This window comes from Mesoplodon mirus, assembly GCF_964341445.2.
Source record: "Mesoplodon mirus genome assembly, chromosome: 12".
In the NCBI taxonomy this organism is placed as follows: domain Eukaryota; kingdom Metazoa; phylum Chordata; class Mammalia; order Artiodactyla; family Ziphiidae; genus Mesoplodon; species Mesoplodon mirus.
In genome coordinates, this window is record NC_138988.1 from 31,825,198 (window position 1) to 31,843,866 (window position 18,669).

Consider the following 18,669-nt stretch of genomic DNA (forward strand, 5'->3'; position numbering starts at 1 on the left):
GGGTTGCTACAGCCTCTTCCCTTGCACATCGGCTTTTAACAAGTTATCTCTTGGGAAAGCAGGGCCCATTTTCAACCCTCCATTAGGGCAAGTGTGTGGTCCCGTGCGTGAACCGCGTACCTTCGTAGAGCAGGAAATCCCCAACGCGCGTTCCCTTGAAGAGGACGCGCTCAAAGGGCGGAAAGAACGGAGGTTCACTACCTAACCCATAATGCACAGCCCGCCTTTCCGGAAGCAAGGAATACAACCGCCAGGATGCATTTCTCTGCGCAGAAACGTCACTCGTTGAGTCTGATTGGACGTGACGAAGCGAGGCAGTGTGGGACTGTGTCCGTCGCCCTTTACACAGGGGCTAACTGGCCTCGCCCAACTCCAGGAGCCACGTCCGGGAGGTGACGCCGGCCAGCGGCGCAAGTCAGCGAAGATGGCCAATTCCCCTGGTGCGCAGGCGCACTGGTTCGGGCAGCGCCGGAAGCGCAGGGGGATGGGGTGGCGGTGACGCGATTCTGTCCGCGTTGGAGGGGCCGGGCTGCTGCCGGAGTCGCCGCGGCTGCCGCGTGACGTGGCACAGCCGAAGATTTAACGCCAGAGAGGGAGCAGCCCCGCCAGTCGTCAAGCAGGTCATCACCCCGCTAATTCCTTCCCGGAGGGGAGCTCCGTCCTACACACCGGCTGGCGAGCCGTCCCTGCGGCCCTCAGCTCCTCTTTCCTCCCTGAGTTTGCGGGAGCGTGAAAGAAGGCTCGGGGTCGCGCCAAACCCCTTCTGCTTCTGCCCATCGCAAGTGCCACTACCGCCATGGGCCTCACCATATCCTCTCTCTTCTCCCGTCTCTTCGGCAAGAAGCAGATGCGCATTTTGATGGGTGAGTCAGGGGCCGAGGGAAGAGGCCAGGCCCTGGTGGGGCGGCCGAGTCTCTACGCTTGGGGCGGCCTCAGGGCCTGTTTCCCCCCCCACGTCAGCTGCGGTGGGGGAGGGGCGGCGGGCTGGGGGTCGGGAGGAATTCTTAAGGGGGAACAATGGGGCGAAGGGTGGGCGGTCGCCCGAGATCTGTCGAAGAGGCTGGAACGGGGCCGCGGGCAAGGTTTCCTCCTTCTGGGTTTGGCTTTCTCTCCGTGGTCTTATTGAAAGCCCGACACAGTTGGGCGGAGATGTGAGAGTAGCGAACTGTCGGATCTTGCCGAACCCGAAAGACACTGGCGAGGCCCATTCTGTGAGTGCGATCTGGCTCCCTTCTTCCCCTGGTGTGGGCAGCGGTCGGGAGGGAGGCCGAGCGATTCCAGCCTTCCTCCTCCCCCTTTCTGCCCCGTGTACACACTCTGCACACTCCAATGGTGTGTGAGCGAGCGGTCGCCGAGAGCCCGGAGCCGGCCGGGGCAGGAAGTGACCGGGCCCAGTGCGGTGGCAGGGGAGCGCCCAAGGTTTCAGTAGAGTCCGGAGTCCTCAGCGCTCACTTCGCTAAACTTTGCTTCGCTCAGGATTCCGCCTCATATTTTCTTCTTTTCTTTATTAATGTCCCTGAAAACTGAGTTTATCATGAATGTTTCTTTTGGCCACTCTCAAGGGCTAAATATATTTGGTTTACTCTCTTTGGTTTTCAAACTATGTAATTTTTATCCAGCTGGCTAAAGTTTAATGAAAAAAACAAAAAAAGCTTAGAAACTAATTTTTTTAAGCCAGTGACAAATTTTCAGTAAGTGAACATCTTGACGCATAATTTTAGGGAGGCCTTGTTAAGCAGTAATTACAAGGGTGTTTTTTTTAATTCTTATGGAAAATGGGCTTTTTAAAAATTACTTTTTAGGGTCGGTTTTTCGCTCTGCTGAGGGAGAAGGGGCTTGTCACTTGAGTGATGTAAGCAACGCCTCCCCCATAGTACTGTGAGCAGTCTTTACATTACAGCTAAGCTCCATGGACCTAAATAATGCTATACTGAGCCTCGCTAACTTTAAACATTGAATTTTGTTGGTTCATTAGTTTGTTTTCTAGAGAGGTGCAGTGGGGGAGGTTTTATTTGAAAGTTTCCCAAAGCAAGGTTCGGTAGTATTTCAAGGTGTATGAAGATTAAGGATGTGCACATTTGGTTCTTTTTTCACTTTTCTCTTATTGCAGCTTATTCACAATCCATGAAACAATTGTTGATAATTCATTCACAAAGATAAATCAAAATGTTTTCTCTTTCAAAGTTTGTCAGGTTTCAATTATGGAAAAGAATTATTTTAGCAGGATAAGCATATTATTTACACTTTAAAGGTGCCTGAAAATCGACTGTCTAAAAAAGGATCTGAAGTCACTCGGAGAACTTTGGACTGTGCTAAATGAATTTCCAGCCTGTTCCTTAAAGAGATTAACTAGTACATGGTTCTGTTCCTGGAAGTGTAGTGTGTTATATTTGAAATGTAATATGTAATATTTTACTTAAGACTTTTTGTAAATAAATCGTTGTTTCTCATTTCACTAGTTTTTTGTGATGGCTCACAGTTTCAGAGGGAGAAGAGAGGTAGAATTATATATGCTATAAGCACTTTCATATATTTACTATATTAGGGAAGCATTTCTCCCCCTTACTCCCCAGAAATGATTGATAAAAAATGGAAGAAGAAAAGTACCTGTGCATTTGTGCAGGGAATAGAAGTCATGATTTGAAATTATTCATTCATGTTAAATGTTTTATTACTCAGGTTTGCTCTTCTTGTTTTGCACTTTAACTCTGGATAATTAGATTTCCTTGATTAAAAACAGTTTAGTCACAAGGTCACCTTTTATGGTAGCTCATCAAAGGAAGTATAACCATATGGGGAATATGTGTATGGATAGTGAAATAGGTGATTTGGAGGTTTGATCATTTTTAGATTTTTATATCTAGCTTTATGAGTGATAGCATATATAATAGATCACTCTTAATGTGTCTGCCCCATCCTAGTTTAGAATTACCAATTAATGATTGTTTTTTCCATATTAATTTTCTCTGACAGGCATATGTTCTTCCTTTTCCTTTATATGGCTTAGGTAAAATTCATGCTTTCTTGAGTCAGTGACCATTTTAAAATGTTGTTTAAAGATAGCAGTTAGCTATTGAATCTGGTTTGCCAAATTACTGTTGGAGAAGTTTTAAATTTTATTTGTACACACTTTCCTAAAAGTTAAAGTAATTTTAAAAGGTGTTTGAAGTTGCAGCTTATGTTAACTAATTAAAATTTTTTTTTCTTTTTGACCGTGCTGTGAGGCATGCGGGATCTTAGTTCCCCGACCAGGGGTTGAACCCGCGTCCCTTGTGTTGGAAGCATGGAGTCTTAACCACTGGACCGCCAGGGAATTCCCTAATTAAAAAATTTAAAATCAACACAGTGTATCAAATGTAACATCACTTAAACTATAGATTGACAGAAATTTTGTAGTTTTTGTAGTTTTACAGGAAAAAAAATCTTGTAAATGATATTATTGAGCTTAAATTCAAAGATGACCAGTTTTCACCTTAGATTTCTCATGTAGTCCGTCATTATCCTGTTTTAAGTCTGATCTCCATATCTGTGATGAGGTGTAATTTTGGTAAATGACTCCCCAAATTTTGTTTATATTTGAAACAATATGTTCTGTAGAGGAAATATTAATTCTCCTCTCTTTGAACTTGCAAGTTCTTGCCTGTTGAAAAGCTGAGAAAGTATTGCTTTCAAAAAGATTGCTAGGGCTTCCCTGGTGGCACAGTGGTTGAGAGTCCGCCTGCCGATGCAGGGGACACGGGTTCGTGCCCCGGTCCGGGAGGATCCCACATGCCGCGGAGTGGCTAGGACCATGAGCCATGGCCGCTGAGCCTGCGCGTCTGGAGCCTGTGCTCCACAGCGGGAGAGGCCACAGCAGTGAGAGGCCCGCGTACCGCAAAAAAAAAAAAAAAAAAAAAAAAAAAAGATTGCTAATACCAGTGTAGTTTTGTGTTGTCTTTCATGTGACTGTGGCTTTTTGGGACCAGAGGGGTTTCAGAGGAAAGGATCTTTTGCCAATTTGAAAAATAATAGGGGGGGGGTCCTCACCCTTAGTAGGTGAGGGGGGGTCTTCTGATTAGTTATGTGATATAGGGAAACAATAGAAAAGGCAAAAATCCTTAGCTTCATGCCATTAGAAGTTGATACAGCCACTCTTAGGTGTACCCTCCTGCATTATTATAAAGTATGACTATCAGAGACTGATAATTTGCTGTTAATTAACACATTGATGAAAGTGCTGATACTCCTGACCTGTTAGGTAGAAGCAAAACTCAAGGTCATTATAGTTTTTCTGTACATCTGGTAGCCTCAGTTTCAGTTTTGATGGTCAAACCTCTGAGGAATTAGATAAAATATTAAGACAGTGTGTGTCCACCAAAAAAACCTAAGGGCAGGATGGCAATATATGAATACTGTTTGAGAGCTCTGGCATCAGACTTAGGATTGTTTGTTTTTAATTAAAAAAAAATTAAGATGTAATTCACATACTATTCCTTAAAAGTGTACAGTTCAGTGGTTTTTAGTATATTCATAAAGTTGTGTAACCATTACCACTATCCCCCTCCCCGGTACCGCACAGCTTGCGGGATCTCAGTTCCCCGACTGGGGATCTACCTGGACCACGGGGCAGTGAAAGCCCGTAATCCTAACCACTAGGCCACCAGGGAACTCCCACCACTGTCTTAATTCTACAACATTTTCATCAGCCCAGAAAGAAACCCCACACACATTAGCAGTCACTCCCCTCCTCACCCCTCCCTCTTGCAACCACTCTGCTACTTTCTGCTTGTTTATTCAGGATATTTCATATAACAGAATCATACAATATGTGGCCTTTAGTGTCTAGCTTCTTTCACTTAGCGTGTTTTCAAGATTCATCCATATTATTACATGTATCAGTACTTCATTCCTTTTTATGGCTGAATAGTAATTCTGTTGTATGGATATATTCCACATTTTGTTTATCATTCATCAGTTGATGGAAATGTAGTTGTTTCCACTTTTTGGTTCTTATGAATTATGCTGCTGTGAACATTCATGACAAGTTTTTGTGTGGGCATATGTTTTTAATTCTCTTGGGTAGATAAGCTAGGAATAGGGTTGTTGGGCCCTTGTTAACTATGTTTAACATATTGAGGAACTGACAGACTTTTTCAAAGCAGCTACACCATTTTACATTCCCACAGCTATGTATGGATCTAATTTCTCCAAAAGACCTAGGGTTTTAAAATCTGTTTTAGTCCTGTGATTCTGGGGATGTTTCTGAACCTCAGATTTTGCATCTGAAAAATGGAGAGTTATTGTGAGAATTAAATTACAAAATGTATGGAATCACCTAGTACTGTGTTTGGGACACAATAAGCACTCAATTTTTAATTATTGAAAAATTATGAAGTTTTTTTTCAAGCTTCCTTGTAGAAGATTTGAAAGATAAACAAAACATGAAGAAAAATATCCTAACTGAAACTTAACTGAAAATATACTTTTTTCTTCTCAGTCTTTTTCTTATCTGCATTTGGTTTTTTCTCCAAGTTGAGATAATTGGAATCTAATTTTTAAACTTAAAATATAAGTATTTCTTGCTGCCTTAATTTGGTAGACATACTTTATAATGATTGGCAAAGATTTTGGGGAAAGTTTTGCTGCTTTTAACAGTTTGGTCAAAGTGCAGGTCCAGTCAAGGAGAACAAGTAATTCCAGTATATCTTTCAAAACAGTGACTTGTTTATGAGGGTGAGAGGGAGGGGAGGACATTACTGGACTGTACAGATTAGAGTCTTATCTTGGCTAGTTGAGAATTGGTTATAGTTTCATTTTGTGGAGAAATTTCATTGCCAAATATTGCAACATTAAGGAAATACATACTTAAGAAATCACTAAATGGGCACAGAATTGTTAGACCAACATGTTTTTGAGTGAGGAACTATATAATGAGTGATAATATACGTTAATTTGTGCATCTTAAATCTCACAATAGAAATAACTTTAAAAAAACCCTTCTGGTTTGCATCTATACAACAGTATTTTTTTATTTATTCATTCATTCATTCATTCATTCATTTATGTATTTATGGCTACGTTGGGTCTTCGTTGCTGCTCACGGGCTTTCTCTAGTTGCGGCGAGCGGGGGCTGCTCTTTGTTGTGGTGCACAAACTTGTCATGGCGGTGGCTTCTCTTGTGGAGTGCGGGCTTCAGTAGCTGTGACTCGCGGGCCAAGTAGTTGTGGCGCATGGGCTTAGTTGCTCTGCGGCATGTGGGATCTTCCTGGACCAGGGCTCGAACCTGTGTCCCCTGCATTGGCAGGCGGATTCTTAACCACTCTGCCACCAGGGAAGCCCTACGTTTTTTTTAAACTAAGGTCTGAGGTCAAGTTGGACCATCAGTGAGGACTGGTGTGTACCATAGTTCTCAAAACTTAATGCAAGTGTTTTTTCTAATCATTATTTCAGTTTCAGTTCTTCCTACCTGGGCTAATGGTATTTGGACTTAGCTAAAGGTGAATTTTGCTTTATTTTAAAATTTGATCAAAATCTCCTGAGGAGGACTTAGGCTCTCAAGAGACTTAGCTTTTTCTAACAATGAAAAGATCCTGTTGTTCACCTCCTCACTTTCTGTATTTTTATTGAAGATGCCAAACTCTAAGGTAGCTGTTTTTATTTCTTTGTATATTTTTAGAATTATGTTTTCTGATATGTTTGCTCTTCTGTTCTGTAGTTAAAACATAAAACAGTTCCTGTTAACAATTGGTTTTTCTTATGCCCGTGAGTGAGGGGGCTGCTCATTCTGTCTAGGAAGTGTCATAGTATTTTGGACAGAATAAACAATCTCAGTATGAAGAAGTGGGGAACAGAGTTTGATCAGAGGATAGAGGAGTAAGGAAGCATAAAATGCCTGAGTCTCCAGGGAGATCTTTTTTTTTTTTTTAAAGCAAGGGTTTCCTGTGCTAAGTCATGCTCTGATATAAATACTAAACAACAACAACAAAACTATCCTTAAAAAACAAACAAAAAAACACGAAAAACTATCCTTGCTTAAATCTATACTTGGTTGAATTAATTTCAAAATCTGTGATAGCGTTAATCTAGGTGGCCAAATGTGATATCCTTAGACCAGTAATATTCAGTGAGGTTTTTAGATATTGACCTTCCATTTATGAAGGCTTTAGCAAACAATGTAGAATATGCAGCTTTTCAGAGATTCATACTTAAATATTTAATTTGCTCTTCACCCTCTTCTATACCTTCTTGTTGTAGTATGGATTTTTTTTTTTTTTGGAAACAAGGACATTCCTCCCTACTTATATCTGCCTGCCTCAAAGGAATTATTTTAAGAATTTAGACATTATATTGGAGATGAATATGACAAGGCCTTCTTTACAACCCAAATTAACCAGTCTTTTGTTATCATTTCTGCACATTTGATGTTGAAATGGATTTAGGTAGGGGTAAAATTGGCCTCATCTTCCTTTCTTACATATATATTTTTTCCCCTAGCATCAAGACCTTTTACCTAAAAGTTGCTTGTTATATTAAAGGAAATTGAGTTTTTGAATCTTAAAGATAGTTCTTAATTTGTTTTTATGTGTTCTCTGATTCAACTTATAATTTGTGTTTTTAAAAATGGTAGTAGTTCATAGAATTAATGAGGACTTGAATTGGAAGAGATCTTAGATTACTTGATCTGGTCCCCTTATTTTATAGCTGATTTCTCTGACCTCTTTCCTAAAGTGATTTGTTTAAAGCCATTCAACTATTGTGTGGCAAAGCACATCTTGAGATTAGACCTTGTGCTGTCTCTCTAGGTCTAGAAAGAAAAATGGAAAGGCTTTTTTTTTTTTAAGATGTTGGGGGTAGGAGTTTATTAATTAATTTATTTATTTTTGGCTGTGTTGGGTCTTCATTTCTGTGCAAGGGTTTCCTCTAGTTGTGGCAAGCAGGGGCCACTCTTCATCGCAGTGCGCGGGCCTCTCACTGTCGCGGTCTCTCTTGTTGCGGAGCACAGGCTCCAGATTGCACAGGCTCAGTAGTTGTGGCTCACGGGCCTAGTTGCTCGGCGGCATGTGGGATCCTCCCAGACCAGGGCTCGAACCCGTGTCCCCTGCATTAGCAGGCAGATTCGCGACCACTGCGCCACCAGGGAAGCCCCTGGGAAGGCTTTTGTAGGAGGTGTTGCCTTTGGGAATCAGAAATGAGGTGATTTCATTTCTAACTCATTTGTGCCTTGACCAGTCAGCTTTTGCTTTCAAAATAAAAATTTGTTGTAAAATTGTTTCTTAGTGTGTGCTTTTGGTCTAGATTTAAAATCTGAAATGTCTTTTTCTAGTTGGGTTGGATGCTGCTGGCAAGACGACCATTCTGTATAAACTGAAGTTAGGAGAGATAGTCACCACCATTCCTACCATTGGTAAGAAAGTTTACAGTGATTTTAATTTATATCATAGTAATGTATTATAAAGTGAAATAGAATATAGTTTAATTCTGACTATTTTTTTTCAGAGTAGTTTTTGGTTCACAGAAAAATTGAAAGGAAACTACAGAGATTTCCCATATATCCACTCCCCCAACACGTGCATAGCCTCCTCCATTGTCAGCATCACTCAGTAGATGAACCTACATTGACACATCGTTATCACCCAAAGTCCATATACCTTAGGGTTGTCCTACATTCTTTGGGTTTGGACAAATATACAATGACGTATAGCCATCATTGTAACTGTCTTGGGTTTTTACGTTTGTTGATTATCTATTAGGACTTAAAAAAAAGCAATTCTGGGAGAATTCCACAATAAAGGGGTTTATTTTCTGAATGACATTGTGCACAGCAAACTTTTTTTTCTTTTTACTCTATAGGTTTTAATGTGGAAACAGTAGAATATAAGAACATTTGTTTCACAGTATGGGATGTTGGTGGTCAAGATAAAATTAGGCCTCTCTGGAGGCATTACTTCCAAAATACCCAGGTAAGTTAGGAATGCTATACATTTTTATAACTTTTCTTTATATGTTTCATGCTCCAAAGTTTATGTTAATATAGACTGTTTACTTGGATATTCGTGTTTACTCCATGAGTTGGCATTCTTCTTATCACTACTTCCATGTTCTTCAGTGGACTCTCTCATTCATGCCTTTGTAGGCTAAATTACCTAGGGTGGAAGAGTTACATAATTATCATAGTAATATTTTGGAAGATGGGGTGGGGTGGTTCTCAGGGTTGAATTAGATGTTTCATCAGTAGTTCTGTTGGTTTCATCCTTAGTTTAGGAAGTAAGATCTGTATAACTTTCTGTCATTGTAGTTTTAAATGAATGTAATACAATTAATAGCCCTTCATTTAACCCAGTTAAGTGTTTACTTTATTAAAATACATTAAGAAAAAATAAGGTAGATCTGCTCTGTTGATTTGTGCATGATTTTTATATTATCATGTTGTATGTATAATGCTGGCATGGTAGAGACCTTAGTGATCCTGTAGAGCAGGAATTCTCAAATTTGACTGCACATTAAAATTACCTGGGGAGTTTTAAAAATCCCAAAGCCCTGATCATAACACCTGACCACTTGAATCAGAATCTCTGGGGATATAAACTAGACATCAGTAGTGTTTCTCAGATGTTAATCTGCATATGAATCACCTGGGTATTTATTAAAATACAGATCAGTTCAGTGGGACCTGGCTGAGTAAGGCCTGAGATTCTTCATGTCTAGCAAGTTTTTGGGTGGTGGTGCTGATGTTGCTGGTTTGGGACCTCACTTTGAATAGCAAGGCTCTATCTAGTACAGGGTTTTTCAACAGCAGCAGTGTTGACATTTCAGACTGGTTAATTCTTTGTCATTGAGTGAGGGGAGGGCTCTCCTTTGTATTGTAGGATGCTTAGCAGCATTCTTGGCCTTTACACACTAGTTGCCAGTAGTAGTCTCCCCCACCCAATCCAGTTGCAACAACCAAAAATGTCTCCACGTATTGCAAAATATTTCCTGGGGACAAAATTGCTCCCTCTTGAGAAATACTGTGGTAGTCTAACTCTTATATATGAGGAAACTGAAGCTTGGAATGACTTAATTAAGAGTGGAGAGCTGGTTCTTGTTTTACATTTTTTATTCAAGTAGTTCCCAACTCTGTGGTGTTTTCTACCACATGAGAGGTTTCTTATCATTTTTGGTTTACTACTGGAGTTGATAAAATTTTTAAAAAATAATGTATGATGTTAGAAGCACTTCATATGTTTAAGATGTACAGATGTCATTCTTGATCTCCAGCTCTTATAACATTGTAGACAAGTGACGTTTATTGCCACCGGGTGGCAGTGAATACCCTAGGTGAGTGGCTGGAACAACCAGGTTTAAGTAGCATGTCATGTTAAGTAAGTGGCATACTTTTTTATTTAAAAATTAAAATGTTTCTGTTCATTAACATAGCTGTGGTTAGAAAAGATGTTTTGATATGAGTTACATGCTTTTAAAAACTTTACTATGGAAATTTTCGAATGTATACAAATGTAGAGAATAGCATAATAAACTCCCACATATCTATTGATATTACCCAACTTCAGTTATTAGGATATGGCCAGTGTTCTTTAATCGGTCCTCCTTTATAATGATGTATTTCACCTTCTGGATTATTTTAAAGTAAGTCATAGGCATTTCACTTAGGGAACATGCTTTTTAAATACATTTAGGTATGAAGTAAATCTGCTAATACTAAGACTGTAATTCTTTTTATTTTATTTTTAAAAATTTTATTGAAGTATAGTTGATTTACAGTGTGTTAATTTCTGCTGTACAGCAGAGTGACTCATTTATACATATATGTATTGTTTTTCATATTATTTTCCATTATGGTTTATCACCGGACATTAAGTATAGTTCCCTGTGCTATACAGTAGGACCTTGTTGTTTATCCATCCTATGTATACTGGTTTGCACCTGCTAATTCCAACTCCCAATCCTTCCCTCCCCCATTCCTCCTCCCCCTTGGCAACCACAAGTCTGTTTTCTATGTCTGTGAGTCTGTTTCTGTTTCGTAGATATGTTCATTTGTGTCGTATTTTAGATTCCACATATAAGTGATATCATATGGTATTTGTCTTTCTCTTTCTGACTTCGCTTAGTATGATAATCTCTAGGTCTGTCCATGTTGCTGCAGATGGCATTATTTCATTCTTTTTTTATGGCTGAGTAATATTCCATTGTATATATGTACTGCATCTTTATCCATTCATCTGTCGATGGGCATATAGGTTGTTTCCATGTTTTTATTTTTAAGCCTTTAATTCTTTTTTCTTTTTTTTTTTTTTGCGGTATGCGGGCCTCTCAGTGCTGTGGCCTCTCCCGTTGCGGAGCGCAGGCTCCGGATGCGCAGGCTCAGCGGCCATGGCTCACGGGCCCTTTAGATCCCTTTTAGAGGCATTACCTTTTCTAGAGAAGTAGGTTCTAAATAGGAGTGGTTTGGGGGATAGGAGGAAAAGGAGGAGACATTTACTAAATGCCCGTGATATGCCAAGGACAATGCTTGATTCTTTTATACCTCTATGATTATGTTTAAAAATAGGCTTAAAGAGGGAGGAGATATGGGAACATATGTATATATATAACTGATTCACTTTGTTATAAAGCAGAAACTAACACACCATTAAAAAAATAGGCTTAAAAAATTGGTGGTATTTTATTTTATAGAAGAGGAGGCATGTTCCAGGATTAGGTAATTTATATAACTAATAAGCATTGAATTTGGTATCTTCCCACTATGCCATACTAGCTCTGAAAGCACCAAAATTTTTTTCAAAGGGTAGGATGTTTAAAATTATGATGTCCTGCAGAGATAAAGGAAATGGGTTTCAAGTTTTTTAGACCAAAAGAAATTATGTCATTTAATGACCGTAGCCTAAAATAATTATTAAGTACCCTGGCAAGCTCAGTACTATGGTAATACTGAGGGGATTAATCCCTCAGTGGATTTAATCTGGTGACTTACACAAATCAGTAGTGGCACAACACAGTTTATGATAAAGTGACAAATGATTAAAAATACTTTAGGGGTCAGGGTTGTGAGGAAAAGAATAATACTTTAGTGTATATACTAAAGAATATACTTTAGTGTAATAGAAATAGATTTTAACAAAGCTATAAAATTAATCTGCCCTGTCTCTCTCTAACTGAAAATTTTATACTTTCCCATTTGAAAGTTTTTGGAAGAGTCTTAATTCAACTAATTCCTTCCCAATTCCACTTCTTTTGTAGTATAAAATTCTAATATTTGAATATCTTTAAGAATGGTTACTACCTTCCTTTTTGTTAAGAATTTCTTATTCGATCAAGTCAGCCTTGAATTTTTCTTGATACATTTTGCTGAAGACTTTCTTCTCCTGATTCTAGAGCTGGCAGGCAGCATTCTAGAGCAAGACTCTCTTTTCCTGATGAACTATATAAAAGCTACTGTAGTGCACTCCTTCTGCTTCTTTTTTTAGTTTCATTTTGTGCATGCTTTTGAATAAGGTAATTCAGTTAGTAAATTCATGAATCCTTAGGATCTGTGGATTGTTGTTTTTCCTTTTGTGCCCACTTTGTGGCCATTTTGTTACTTCTACTTACCTGCATTTAAATGTGCAAAGGTAAGGGAAAGGGATAGAATTTATTCTTCTTAGCGTAGTTGAAAAAAGTTATCAGTTGTTAAGAGGTAGATTTTTTTTTGGAAATAACATTGATAAGTTAAAATCACAAATAGTGCTCAAATCTGTAATGCCCTGTCTTTTCCTTTTTTTTTTTTTTTTTGTAAGGAGACTTTCTTCCTAACATGTTATTAACTCTTGATATGGTTTTGCTGCCTTGGGTTTCACATTTAGTGTGTGCTTTAAATTTAACTTTTAATTTATTTCAGGGTCTTATTTTTGTGGTAGATAGCAATGATCGTGAAAGAATTCAGGAAGGAGCAGAAGAGCTGCAGAAAATGGTGAGAATAGTTTTTAAATTTATCATTTCCAAGATATGTTTTTCTGAGTGATAGTGGTGGTATTAGTGGTCGGTACATTTTAACTGTAATTTGATTACATAAATCAACTTTTTAGAGCTAGAAAGAACCTTGAAGAACTATATATTATCACAGGTTCTTAAGACTGCACATAAAAATTTCCTGTAGAGCTTTTAAAAAAACTCATGGATGAGCAGTTACTTCAGTAAGTTTGGAGGAAGGCCCAGTTTGTTTGTAGAATGCTCCATGGGTGATTTTTTTTTTTTTTTTTTTTTTTTTTTTTTTTTTGCTGTACGCGGGCCTCTCACTGTTGTGGCCTCTCCCATTGCGGAGCACAGGCTCCGGACGCACAGGCTCAGCGGCCATGGCCCACGGGCCCAGCCGCTCCGCGGCATATGGGATCCTCCCAGACCGGGGCACGAACCCGTATCCCCTGCATTGGCAGGCGGACTCTCAACCACTGCGCCACCAGGGAGGCCCCATGGGTGATTTTGATGCATATCTCTGGTTGAGGATGTTTACTTTAGTCCAGTCTTTTATTTTCTAGTTATAAAATCTCCAATTTTGAAGCTTTTGTGACCTAGGAATCCTGGTTCAAATCCCTTGTTCCCAAGGTCATTGGGTTCAGTTTTTGCTATACTATACCTATAAAATATACTTCAAAATGTTTCGTAATAGCAACCATGATAAAAGAATTCTACCCAAGGCATGTAGCATTTTGGTCGATGGTGGCATTTTGGCCTTGCCAAATATTGGATAAATGCTTTCATATGTTCATACTGTTAAAAATCCTGAGGGGGGAAGTTGTTGAGGAGCTTTGCTAGAGGAATGTTGTCCTGGTTTCAGACTTGTAGGTGTAAAATATTTACTGAAATATTCTCATTCAGTGCTCCTAAGACTGGAGTGCAGTTTGTAAGAACCATGCCAGTATGTGTGTAACCGGCGCTTCTTTTGTCTCAGTTAACTATTACCCCTTCTACTCTTTTTTTTTTTTTTGTAAACAGCTTTATTGAGATATAGTTCACATACCATAACTTCACTCATTTGAAATGTACAAGTCACTGGTTTCTAGTATACAAAATTGTACAATCATTACCACAATTGAATTTTTTTTTTTTTTTTTTTGCGGTACGCGGGCCTCTCACTGCTGTGGCCTCTCCCGTTGCGGAGCACAGGCTCCGGACGCGCAGCCTCAGCGGCCATGGCTCACGGGCCCAGCCGCTCCGCGGCATGTGGGATCTTCCTGGACCAGGGCACGAACCCGTGTCCCCTGCATCGGCAGGCGGACTCTCAACCACTGCGCCACCAGGGAAGCCCGCCACAGTTGAATTTTAGAACATTTTCATCACCTTCAAAAAGAAATCCTATAACTATTAGTGTTTGTTCCCCATTCCTTCCCCCATTCTACCCTGCCTGCATACAATATGTGGTCTTTTGTTACCTTTTTAAACTTTTTGTTTCTTTTCACTTAGCATAAGTTTCCAAGTGTTGTGTCATATATCAGTATTTCATTCCCACCGGCTTCTGCTCTTGGTATAATTCTTGTATTTTACGTGATACTACTAATGCCCTAATCACTATATTGTTTTCCCACTGTCATTTGATCCAACTGGCTGGAAAGGATAAAAGTCCAAAAAGAATCATCGTCTAAATATGTTTACTACTGAGTACCATAAGATCCTGCCATAAATGTTTATTCCCATGTGTGTTTCTTGTCCTTGCCAATCCTGACCCTCCATGGATGATCATCAAGACTGAATAAATGATTTACCATAATGGAGTGTAGGATGATTGACTTGGAAAATAGTTTTGCTTTACTTGAAGGTGTATGATTATTGATTTGATGTTTGATAATGTATTTAATGTTGAATAAATGATATATATATGTAGGAAGCCTGTTTTACTTAGTTTGTTACAATAATTGGATTCCAGTTTGGTAGTTGTTAATGTCTTTATTTTCAGCTTCAGGAAGATGAGTTGCGAGATGCCGTGTTGCTGCTTTTTGCAAACAAACAGGATTTGCCGAATGCTATGGCCATTAGTGAAATGACAGATAAATTAGGTCTTCAGTCTCTTCGTAACAGAACAGTAAGTATTTGGAGTTTCATATTAACCTCCTGACTATTAGATTATTAGGATAATTGTTTAAGCTGATATTTAGTTTAAACATTTATTAATTGTCCCCTTTGAAATAGATGATGAGCACATCATTTAAAAAACTACAGGGACTTCCCTGGCAGTCCAGTGGTTAAGATTCTGCGTTTCCAATGCAGGGGGTGGGGCACAGGTTCGATCCCTGGTTGGGGAACTAAGATCCTGCATGCCTGGCAGCACAGCCAAAAGCAAAAAACAAAAAACACTACAGTAAGAGAATCTTGCTTATATAAAAATGAGCCCTTTCAGGCTTTATTTCAAACCTTTGTAAATGTTGTATTCAACTTTAAAGTACGTTGATATCTTCTCCGTTTTTAAACTTTTTAATATATATCCTTTAAGGATCCAAAGGTTTTAAATATCTTTATTTCATTTGACTTTTGTTAACATTATCCTCAAAATGATTAGTATTGATGAAGATGTGAAAAACTGTACTGTATGAGAATTGTAATATCTAAAGATTATTGATAGTCTTAATTTAAATTTTATCTTTTATATAACTCTGCAGCAAATATTTTGTAATTGGGTTTTCTTACTGAAACTGCAATATTTAGCAGCCATATTTTAGATAATATTTTGTGCTGTGTGCGTGGTAGCACTAAGAGCTTGTGGAGGGACCTGTAATTATGATGTTAAACAAGTTTTGAGTTTAAAATTATAAAAAAAATCTACTTGCTCTCCAGTAGCTTTATCATTTGAGATCAGTGGTTTAAATATTGACAAAATACAATATATTGTTTTATTTATAAAGATGATATCACAAACTATTATTGTGGTTTGTGCTTTACAGTAGTTTTTCATTAACTTGTCAACAAGGTGAAACTGTGATGTGGCAATAACTGTATACAGTGTTTAAGATGTCCCAGCCCAATTTAAATAAGACAGACTGTAAATGATGCAATTTTCCATGCTGTGAGGATATGAATTCATGCCTTTTTCCCAGCCTTCTAGGTTATTGGGGTCTTTGGTATTAAAGTAATAATTGGCAGCATATGGTAGACTTGAAGTGACTTTGCAACATTAAAGCAAAGTCTTTAAGGCAAAATAAAACTGGTCAATAAAGAAAATTAATAAACCACCCCTAAAAGGTAATTAAATTGCTTTCTAGGTCTTTTTCTTGGTACTTGAAACTTTTCATGACATTTCATACAGTTACTGAAGATAATATTCACAAACATTTTAAAGATTGGAACTTGTGGGGGTACATGAGACTAAAGATAGTGAAATTCCCAAAAAAGCTTGCCTCTAAAATATCAATAATCCCTACTCTTTCAAAATTTTGCCTCTTCTACTCTGAACTTAGTTTTGTGGGAAACAAGAGCATCATAAGGACCAGGTGGGTAGTTTATTAGTTACTAATCTTGCCATGAATTTTCTTTTCAGATTAAGTAGTAGTTGGTTAAATGTAATGAATGGGTAGTAGTAGCTTTAGATACGAGAGGAGTTTTGTGAGAAGCAAGAGGTAGGAGAACAGTTCTGATCTATACAGTTACTGAGATCATTAAATATAAAACTAATCATTTGTGAAATATACTTTTAACACATTTACAACTTTAGTTCCTATGGCTTTATGTATTTTTCCTTTTTCTCTATACATTTATGGCACCTGCTCACTAATACCCCTGGAAAATAATTTTCTGAGTAAGGAATTTTAAACACTGGTTATATTAATCAAGTGTTTTCTTATTGTCCTTTCTTTACAGTGGTATGTTCAAGCCACTTGTGCTACACAAGGAACCGGTCTGTATGAGGGACTTGACTGGCTGTCAAATGAGCTTTCAAAACGTTAAATGAAACTGGATATCTAACCAAGGACATGTTTGATAGAATTGGTCTAGGCTTGTTACAACAAAATTAGTTTGCATCTTGGTTATTAAACAGTATGTGGGACTGGTTTGGGCAGAATATTACAGCGTTTAAACTTATTTTGTTGCCAATTATTGTTTACCAAGTATAATGTTGCCATTTAGCAATATGCTTGGTTTTAAAGAGATTCTCTTAACTTGGGGGAAAAAAAAGTGTCTCCTCTTTTAATTTTACTTCCCTTAAGCCTAAATGCCTGGACATAGCTAATGTGACACCTTTAAATAAATCCATTTTGAATGTTTTTTGAGCCCACAACAAATAATGTTTTAAAGTTATCCCCTTGCTACTTTACTGATACGTTTATCATTCCTGGGACAGTCTGCTGATTTAAAAAATGTTGCATTCCATTTGTATTTATTTTTCTCCCTTGCCAAAAAAGATTTTTTAATACTGCTTGTACCAGCCAGGGAAATGCTCCAAAACACTATTCAGATCTTTTGCACTGAGGAATTTATATTTCCCTCCCATAATTAACTCCTGGCTTCCATCAGCCAAGCTTACCTTGGTGTGGTTTGGATTTGATAGCTAATTAGTTCTGTGCTAGTTGCAAAGAGTTCATATTGAGATGATTTTTAATACTCAGCAGATTGTCTTCCTTTATATTGTATCTTTTTTATGTTGCATGTTGCTTTTGGTATCAGCCTGACTCTTGGCCCAGTATATGATAGTTCTGCTGATGTTTTATTGTTTGTTGGTGAACATGTCTTCATTAAGAGTTTTGGAAAACTCATCAGACTCAATGAATAAGTTTTCTTCATAACCCATTTGGAATTATTCCTAATAAAATGATAAAACATGTAATGGTGTTTGTTTTTCTTGAGTCTTGAAGATGTTTGAAATAGATTTTTCTTAGTTGATTTGCATATATTACATACTGTGAACAATAATAAAGATCCCAGTGAATTTATTTATTGTTTGAATTGGAAATAAAATGTGGGTTGCTATCGTGTGTAACAGAGTGAGGAGCAATTTCAAGAATTTAGTTTTCTTTGATAAAATACCATTTTGATGCTGTACATTTCTAAAGTCAGGTCAAGAGTAAAAAGCTGTAATAAAATGAACTGCTCCCAAAGTATGTATGCATGTGTTTGTTTCACAGCTAACATTCGTTTTAAAAAAATTCAAGTGTTTTTTGTATCATAATACATAGACTGTTAGTGATGCTGCTCTCCTATGTAGGAGAACAAAGTTCACAAACACTTTTCTTTTTTAGCTTCACAAATTTCAGAACTTCTGCAGAAAGTGACTAGATCTTTGTCATAGGGTAGTACCTCATGAATTGCATCTGTTAATTTCTTAAGAACTCAACTTGGTAACCTTATGAGTAACTTAGTTTTTGTCTATAATCTAACGTTTTATGTATTTCATAAACCTTGCATTTTTATGATTATTAATGGCTTAGATTTAGATAAATTTATGGATTGGAATCTTGTTTTCAAAGCCAATACATACTTGTAAAATAATATGTATATTTGAATTGTAAAAAAAAAAACAAAAAAAACTACTGGACAAAGCGAAAAGAATTTAGAATTAAGTAGTTGGTGATTGTGAAACAGGTTACTGGGAGAAAGTGTATGCTAAACTTGTGTTATTTCATGTAAGTGCATCTTCTCTAGCCCACCGGATGAATTCTTCCTTCTTTCCTTCAAATAAGAAAGGTCTCATTTCTTGGATAAAACTAAGATAAGGGTATATAGTATGTGTGG

At 38.0% G+C, this 18,669-nt stretch overlaps 1 protein-coding gene across 1 annotated transcript; it reads left to right on the forward strand.

Moving 5' to 3' along the window:
* Positions 1-514: 514 nt before the first annotated feature.
* Positions 515-17,764, forward strand: ARF4 (ARF GTPase 4). The gene is made up of 6 exons (XM_082638602.1): positions 515-863; positions 8,303-8,383; positions 8,830-8,939; positions 12,854-12,925; positions 14,906-15,031; positions 16,801-17,764. Exons 1-6 carry the CDS (start codon positions 797-799, stop codon positions 16,885-16,887), a joined length of 543 nt encoding a protein of 180 aa, XP_082494728.1. The 5' UTR covers positions 515-796; the 3' UTR covers positions 16,888-17,764.
* Positions 17,765-18,669: the final 905 nt, after the last annotated feature.